The sequence below is a fragment of the Argiope bruennichi genome, chromosome 2 (assembly GCF_947563725.1).
Source record: "Argiope bruennichi chromosome 2, qqArgBrue1.1, whole genome shotgun sequence".
In the NCBI taxonomy this organism is placed as follows: domain Eukaryota; kingdom Metazoa; phylum Arthropoda; class Arachnida; order Araneae; family Araneidae; genus Argiope; species Argiope bruennichi.
The window spans coordinates 112,747,431-112,756,802 of NC_079152.1; the positions used below are offsets into that span (position 1 = coordinate 112,747,431).

Sequence of the window (9,372 nt, forward strand, 5' to 3'; positions counted from 1 at the left end):
GATTAATCCTGGAAATTTTAGTAAAAACTGCTTCATAAAGAATTTAGGGGTTTTTGATTTCATGAATATATTTTTAGATAAATGAAGGCAAATTTTTTTAAAACCCAAAGAATTATTAATGCTTGAAATCCACCAATTTATTTTTCAAATCTATTTAATTTCTGTAAAAAAATCGGATATCATAATCGTTTTCGATATTTGAAAAAAATCGATGCAAGAAAGAAAAATAAAAAAAGATGTCGATGCAAAATAAGTAATCTCTTTCCGTGAAAAATGATTTTTTTAATGATTATTCACTCAATGGTAGTTATTTATTAATTTAAAAATAAGATATATTTCAATAGATTAATTGATTTAATTGTGTTTTAGGATATTTATTTGTTGATAAAAATTTATTTTTATGCTTTTGGTTTTTACATATTTAAAAAAAAAATGGATTTCAACTTAGGGTTTTCTATCATTTTTCATGAAAATTATGCTTAAATTTTGCTTTGTTTTTAATTATATGATAGCAGGCTAATATTCTGCCATTTTTATATAGCAGTTACATAAATTCTAAAACTAATATCTAAATAGAGTTTAAAATAATCTCTTATGTATTACTAATTTGAATAAGCAAGATAAGACATTTCAACAATTAATTAACTTCAATAATCGAGAAATATCTGCTATACCTGCTATATTTATACCTAAACTACGTACTAAATACTGGTAAATATATGCAGTGCGTTTTAGGCTAGGAATCTAAAACACACTGCCAATATTCAACTCTACATTGCTGAGCTCATATTCAGTTTTTAATATTGCGCTGATAACTAATAGAATTAAAGCATAATGTAGATCAGTGTTAATTTGATAAACTAAAACACTTAAAAGATGCAGATTTGGGAATTATAATAGTAAAATATTCTTTAAGAGAAAGGGTAATGCTTGTGGAAGTTCATTCTATCCGCCAGAACCTACTAAAACGTTAAAAATCAATTGTAGCTAGTACAATTTCTTAATTATATAACAGATTTTTAAGATTAATAATTTTTCAGTTACAAATTATTTCTTATACTATAAGTTTTTTAAATATATATCTTCATAAATTCCACTTTAATTTTCTAGATTCTATATTTTGTTTTGGTCTGTTCTCTTTTAATTGCTGTGGAATCTACTGGAGGATGGAGTTCTGGCGGAGGAGGTGGAGGATGGAGCACAGGAGGAGGAGGAGGCGGCGGTGGCTCTAAAGGAGATACTGGAGGTGGGATAACAGTTTTAGCTATTCCACTCACGCTAACTTCAATAACAACTGACAGTGGAGGAGGAGGAAAAGGTGGTGGCAAAGGAGGTGGTGGTGGTGGATGGCCTTCTGGCGGAGGCAAAGGAGGAGGCGGAGGTGGTTGGCCTTCTGGTGGAGGAAGTAGTAAAGGTGGAAGTAGTGGATGGTCGACTGGAGGAGGAGGAGGCAAAGGAGGAGGCGGAGGGTGGCCGTCCGGAGGAGGAGGAGGAAAAGGAGGCGGTGGTGGCGGAGGCTGGCCTTCAGGAGGTGGTAAAGGTGGAGGAGGTGGTGGTGGTGGAGCCGTAACATTACTTACTTTTACTATACCTGCAACTCCATCTGGTGGTGGTGGTGGCAGTAAAGGAGGTAAAGGAGGCGGAGGTGGTGGATGGCCTTCTACTGGAGGTAAAGGAGGAGGTGGTGGAGGAGGATGGCCAAGTACCGGTGGTGGAGGAAAAGGCGGTGGCGGAGGAGGAGGATGGCCAAGCACAGGTGGTGGTGGAAAAGGAGGAGGCGGTGGTGGATGGTCTGCGGGTGGAGGTGGCTGGACAGCTACTGCTGGAGGTGGAGGTGGTTGGGAAGAGGCGGAAGCAGAAGATTGGTGGTAAGGTAAGATGTCTGCAGATGATGAAAAAAACAGTCTTAAAAAACAATCTTGAGATATCTTTTAAGAAGAATCTTTATAAGAATAGTTTGTGTTATATATTTAGTTTGAGTTAGTTAAGTTTTATACGCTTTACTGCGAGTATTCATACTGTAGCTTATTTTCACGAATTTTTAAATTCCAACACGGCAGTTATTCGTTCTTTTCGGCTTCCATTAAGCGATCATGGAATGATTCAATTATGGTTTTTATTAAATTATTTCTAGAAATATTTGAACAATTTTAGTTATCCATAACGTAAATTTCTTCAATGATCAATTTCTTCAAAATCTTTTCAGCACGAAGTTATCGACGTCCTGTGCATGGAAAACTTGCCCTATGGAAAAAATTTTTTGTTAAAAATGAAATAATTTCTTCCGCATTTCGATTTCCCGCTTTCTTATTAATTTACCTAACTTCTAAAATTTTGAACAGTCTTGATGACAATATAGTATTTATATATTTTCAGAATTTGATTGTTATTTAATCTATTAATTTTAATAAATGTTAATTCCATATAAAAATGTCATCTTGTAGAGAATTTGAGAAAAAATTAAATGTAAATTAATGCTATATTTATAATAATAAAATATGCTGAAGATTTAAAAATTAGAAAGTAAAAAAAATTCTTTTAAAACCGCACTGCCAAAAGCAATGAAAATGTATCACTTACTCATCAATTGCAGATACTTTGCAGGCTAATGAAGAAGCTCAAATTGCATTTTATATTATGATATCATAAATTAAAATTTGGGAAATAAAACTATTCAAAATAAGACATTTTGATACTCATTATTGTTTTTAAATTACGCATTAATTAGTACGCATAATTGTTTTTAAAAATACATTATTGCATCATCATTTAAGTAATCACTCAAGCTTCGTTGTGCATTTTCATTGGTCAGAATTGTAACTACATTAATCAGAAAGAAATATTTTTTAAAAATAAAAAATATGGGGATCGACGCAAGAAGCTGAAAAGAACACAAAAAGTAACGAAATAAAATTGCAATAAATATAAAACAATAAACACCAAAACATTAAATTAAAATATATTATAAATGGAATTAATATTTCGACTTATTAAGAATATTTCTTTTAATGCATTAGGGTTTTGAGATTTTATTAGAATCTCCATATTTTTTGAAAGCATATTCATTTTCTATTTATTAATATACTAATAAAATCATGCATTGAAAATATTTTTTATAATTTATTTAGAACGAAAATATTTCCCCCACGATTATAGATCTATAAAATTCTTAAAGTATGTTACATCTAGAGCAATTAATTACTAACATAGCTTGATTTCAGACCATAGAACTTTGGAAGACCTTCAGCGCGAAGTTATCGACGTCCTGTGCATGGAAAACTCGCCCTATGGAAATCTGTGTCCCGATGGCTTCAGGCAAAACTGAACTAGCTTTTTTTCCGATTGGTATTCTGGCAGCCGGCTGGCTCGGTCCCACAAGCCGATTAGTTTTTGTAGAAAAGTAAGGAACATGTCAACGAAGCAGCCTACGGAGATCTGACTGCATTGGTTTTCTTTCCTTTTGTATAAATGCAAGCATATTTTGATAAGAAAAGAAAATAAAATAAATTATTTTCTACCAAAAATCGTTTGGGGTTGAAATTGTTTTTCTTCATCATATCTCTCAGAACTTTTCTTGTTTTTGAATGCAGATGAAAAGTACTTTGATTCTTTTGAGACTAAAAAAGCTTTTACAATTATTTTCTTATATTTTTATTCATTCTGATGGAAATGCAGTTCTTTGGCAAAAGTTTAAACGCAAGTTATTAATGTTTGTTAGAATTATTTAGATTTCATCTGTACCAAAACGGTTCTTTTGAAACTTGTCCAAAATATTCGTTCTTTATGAAAATGATTGAAATAATATTCAATGCACTGTTTTTCGTTGTTTGTTGTCCGGATAGAAGTTTTCTCTGCATATGCATCAATGCTGATACATATGCAAAGAAATATACAGATTAATTAAAAGCTCTTAATACAGATTAATTAAAAGCCCTTAATCTTTTAAAAGAATTATTATAATTATCGAGAAAAATTTATAAAATAAAAGCCTGCAGATAAATCTGTATTCTTTTTTTCTGGTTCAAATGTGATTTTGATTTTAGTTGAATGAAAGGAAAGGAAAGAAATTGTAATTTTTATTTTTACAAATCTGTTGTAACAGGAAGACTTGGTGTTATCCCAACAGTATAATTAAATGTTAATACGCAATTCATTACAATTTATAATGAGAAAATACTAAATAACAGACATTTACTTATAGATAGAACCATTATTTATGTGGAACTGATGACATTAATGACGTTTTAAAACCATCAGCCAATTTTTGTAGTTTTGAAAATTTTGATCCCTTATACATCAAATCCGAATTATCGATGAAATGAATTATCTAAAAAATTCTAAACAATCCAGGAAAAAAAAATTAGATGCACAATTTACTGTTTGTTTTTTTGAATTATTATTAATTATAATAATTAAATGAGTTTTTAAAATAAGTATAGTAAATGAGTCAATAATTTGAATAAATTTTCATCATTTTCTTTTTTTTTCGGGAATTTTTGAAAAATAAAGTTTTAGTCACAACCCAACCAGCAAATGAATTCACTTTTCCAAATAATTTTCAGAAATAATACCGTAAATATTGCAAATAAACTGTAGTAAATTTGATGAATTCAGTTTTGAAAATATATTTTTATGAGGGAATGAAAATATAAGAAGTAATTACTTTTTATTTTAAATAATATCTGCTTGCAAGTCATTAATGCATATTTTTCATTATAAATATCTGAAAAACTTGAAGCCACTTTCTTCGAATTCAATATCTGGAGGGACCGCTTATAACGAACCAAAATTTATTTGTCTAGCTAATAATTAAATTTTCAGAATATTAAAAATAGCACGTTTTTATCGGAGGACATATAATTGTACAAAACTCCAATCCTATTAAACTTAGTTTAGTTGACTGCATTTTTTTAAAGGAAGTGAGTAAAATCTCTGTTAATAAATTATATTATTAATAATTATGCATTTTTTAAGAAATTGTATATAATATAAGAAATTTAAATTGGATTACTAAGTAACATTTAAAACATAAAAAAAAAAATGATGATGATGCTGAGTCCAAAATTTTTGTTCTCATTGAATTTTCTACGATTTAAAAAAAGAAGGAAATAATTCAAACAATAGTTGAAGAATATCAATTATTGAATGTTTATAAGAAATTTTAACTCATAAAAAAGAAGCATTTAAATGATTATTTGACAAATATAAAAGTAATATAATCATAACCCAGGAATGGCTATTGTAGGTTTATTAAAAAAAAAACCCTATCATGGTACAGTACACTCCCGATTATCCGCGGAATTGGGTGGCGCGGCCGCCGCGGATAACAAAAATCGCGGATAATCCGAAAAAAGCTAAAAACGGGCATAGCAAAAAAGAAAACAGTCATTCCAACTTTGAAAAATCGTTTTATGTACAATAAAACGTAAAATAAACAGCAGGAAATGTTTAACTAATGCTTAATATTTTAGTATATCACTCAAAACTAACCTAAAATGCATTTTGTTAATGAAAACAGAAAAGTGCTTTCTACTTACGAGAGGCGTCAAGGATACACAGAAAAATGAATACATATGTACTGTTTTAATACTGTAATGTATTATGTAATTACAAAAGCATAACTGTAAAACTGCACCTTTTTGAAAAACTCAGTCAAAAAAAAAAAAAAACTTTGTGCGGCAGGCGCGGATAATTCGCACCGCGGATAATCGGGAGTCTACTGTAATTGGAATCACCAGATTTATTTTCTACAGAATTTTTTCTTTTTTAAATATTTTATAAGACAGAGAATATATCTTCATATAAGAGAGATATATCTTCCACTTCTACAAAGATTTCCTCAACACAAAAAATTAGAATATTACAATGAAAGCATTTGATGTTTGCTTAAAATAGGACAATACAGTTGAGAAGTCTAAGTACTAGACAGTACAGTCACTAGGCCTAATTATTGAAAGTGAAATTACAACAGCATTTCTGGAAGATAAGTATATGAAATATTTTAGGAATAAATTAAAAGAATTTCGCATTGTGACCATTTTTTCGAAAGATATATTTATAGACATTAGCCCTTAATTCCTATTTAAGAATCCGATTTTTTAAATATTTAAATCAATATCAAGAGGATTAATAAGTATTAAAGAGAATTTACTTCTATCGAGGAAAATGAGAGCGAATACACGTAAACCTGATGCTGAGAAGTATATCCATTTTGCTAAGATAAATCGTCCTGAATACAATTCCATGGTGTTTAATGGTAATTACTTTCCTTGAATTTATTTTAGTTTCTCTAAAAGCAATCATAAACATTCTATGTCAAACAATTAATTTAAATCTAAGTTATTAAACCTTCCTTGTGCAATCGGTAAAAAAGTAGACATACATATTGCATGAGTAAATGAAGCGATTGCTAGGTATTTTCGATTAAACGTCAACATGAATAGTCTTTGAAATATAATAAATATTAAAAAAGCTGATTTCATGGAAATTTTCAATTTACATTCAATGGAGCAGCATCCATCTAGAAATGTAAAACGATTGAAATAAAAAATTTAACATTGAAAGGCGCAAGAATGATCTATTTAATTAATTGAATGAATAGTAAATGATAATCATTTAACACAGCAAATCTATAGGCAATAGCAATTTCACATCTGTACATTCTCTCACCAAAATAAATTATGAATTTATTGAATAAAACTTAGAAATCAGCAATTGAAGTATAGATAATAATTCAAAAATTTTGAAAATGAAAATAGATCGCTCCTGAACATTTTTTTCTATAATTAGGAAATATTTTTTTAGAATTTAGTATTGATGCGATGTGCCAACTAGAGTCTCGCTTTGAACCTGAATAATGAAATGATGCTTAACGTTAAATCAATACCTGGGCTCTTTAGATGAGCGGAAATATGTGTGTAAAATCAAACAAAACGTTAAACTTTTAATTTTAATATTGACATATAATAATTGAAAATACGGAAAGAATTTTTCGGGACCAAAGTAAAGTGTTAGGACATCTTTGGATAAAAGGACATTTCATATATTTTTTAAAAACGGAATAACTCTAAATTTTCCCGATCTTTTTATAAAAGATATTAATTTTTTTTCCTCTTTGAAAGGATTTTTTAATTATTTATTTATTATTTCTTATTTTTTTAGAAAACATTTCATGAATGATTATTTCTATTAACTCAGAACTCTGAAAACATTAGGCAGTTTTGCAGATTTGATGAAGTTTGATATTTTTTAAATATTGCTCAAGTTTTAATATAAAAGTATTATATTTCTTCCCTCTCAAGTATTATTCAATAAAAATATTAAAATGTCTGAAAATGAATACAAGTAAAGTCTCTATTACAATAAAAAAAATTCATTCTGTTAAAGTATTTTGTAATATATTCTCACCTTTTTTTTGTGCATTCTCATAGACACATACATGAAAAATTTATTCCGGTCATAAAAAAATCCATCTCGAAATTTTGGTGACTCTGAAAGTTTTAAGTTCCCCCGAATCGAAATAAAAATCTTTGGAATTACTCTATAATAATGATAACAATACGACGAATTTGACTGATGAATTTTGGTATGTGACTATCATATAAAAATTATAGATCTCTAGCAAATTTGGATAAAATCCATTGACGTAAAATTTTTGTATCATCCGTGTGCATGTGAACATGATAATTAAAATCAGCGAGAATGGTCTCGTCGAAACTTTCTCGCCCATTCTCCAATAAAGATCTTATACCTTTCCCCGTATAAAATTCCGAACCTTGGATAAAGCTACGAATGCCTTGCATGGAGTTGGCGAACAATATTTACGAAATATAGATCTTTTGACGCGAATCTAGAATTCTCCCTAAATCTATTCTACGAATATGCATTTGAGATTCTTTTTTCACAACCTGTTGAAATTAAAATTTGACACGGAATAAAATATCTCAAGTCGAATTAAATTATTGCCTTTATGGGTTATTGAACTTACGTGCATGCAAAAATATGGACCGATAAGCGGTCAACCCTTTGACAGGTTATTCCAAATTTGATAAGAATCATCATTTCAGATGCTTAACCCAGGCACCAAATTTTATCTATTAAGCTTTGAATGTTATGAATTAATCGAATTCACTTGTACTCTGTCAGTCAGTCAGCCAGATTTCCTCTGAATAAATTTCGTTCAAAATTTGATAAAAACTAATCTATAAATTTGATCTAAAATCCACGCACCAAATTTCATCCTTCTAGCTCAAAGTGATTTCGAATGACTGTTTTCACAAGCAGGCATAACACCGAAAACGTATTTTTCGCAGTCTGAAACATGGAGATATGTCGAATAATTTGACGATTACAATAAGTTATCAATTAGTAAAAATCAGACATATGAAAGTGGTCATATTTTTTTTTGTTACTAGGATTGTGGATGTTCGTGGGTAACTGTTTGAGGAATTTTTGAAAATTTTCTTAAAAGGTTTGATTGTCTTATCTATTCTTTTATTTTATTCGCGCATGAATGCAATACCTGAGAGATTCAACAAATTATATGATTGTAATTTTAGTATATTTTTTTCTCCAAAATTGCTATTTTGCATCTATTTTAGATCAATGGGCGTACAGAAAGTTTGTATGTTTATTTGTCACTTGCATGTGAACATAGTAACTCAAAAACACATTTAATAAGAAATGTGGAATTTGATGGGTGATTTTGCTTCCCAAAATTATAAATCTGTTTTAAATTTTGAACGCAATCCAAAAAAAAAAAGTTCCAAAAATGAGAACTTATTTCTCATCATCCGTAAAACAACATTAAGCACAAAGTGCGCCGTGTTGTGCATGTATAGGCGTCTGTTGAGATAAGAATGCTCTAAATGATTATTGATATAAATTATCTCTAAAATTATTCACTATGTAAAGAACACATTATACCAATTCAAATTAAAATCGGCTATCTTGTGTTCTTTTGTTTTTTGTTGAAGGAATTCGACCATGAAAGTCTTAACTTTTCCCTGATCTCAATGGAATGGATGAAGCACAGCTAAGTAAAAGAAAAACTATTATGGGCAAACCTAGCTTGACATTGTTCTTCTATTTAACTTTGAGAGTATACTAATTTATCAACATCGCAAATTTTGATTCGACATTATTTGATTTAAAAATGAGCTCATACATATATTTATTCTTCGGCTCTGGTTGTTTCAGTACAGTAGCACAAAATTTTAATTTATATGAAGTCTAGATGAATTTCAAGTTACTGTGTAGAAACATGTTTGTAATGGTTACTAATCTTTTAATTTTCATGAAAATGTATCCCAAATAGTTCAGTCATATTGAATGAATAAAACTCATGGCAACGGACCATGTGAAATCTAACTA

The 9,372-nt window shown here is 29.5% G+C and overlaps 1 protein-coding gene across 1 annotated transcript; it reads right to left on the reverse strand.

Annotated features, from left to right (window-relative positions):
- Positions 1-1,106: 1,106 nt before the first annotated feature.
- On the reverse strand, positions 1,107-1,603 carry LOC129962285 (uncharacterized). The gene is made up of 2 exons (XM_056076032.1): positions 1,592-1,603; positions 1,107-1,517 (listed from the first exon to the last, which is right to left on the reverse strand). The coding sequence occupies exons 1-2, from the start codon at positions 1,601-1,603 to the stop codon at positions 1,107-1,109; spliced, it is 423 nt and encodes a 140-aa protein (XP_055932007.1).
- Between the last annotated feature and the right edge of the window lie 7,769 nt (positions 1,604-9,372).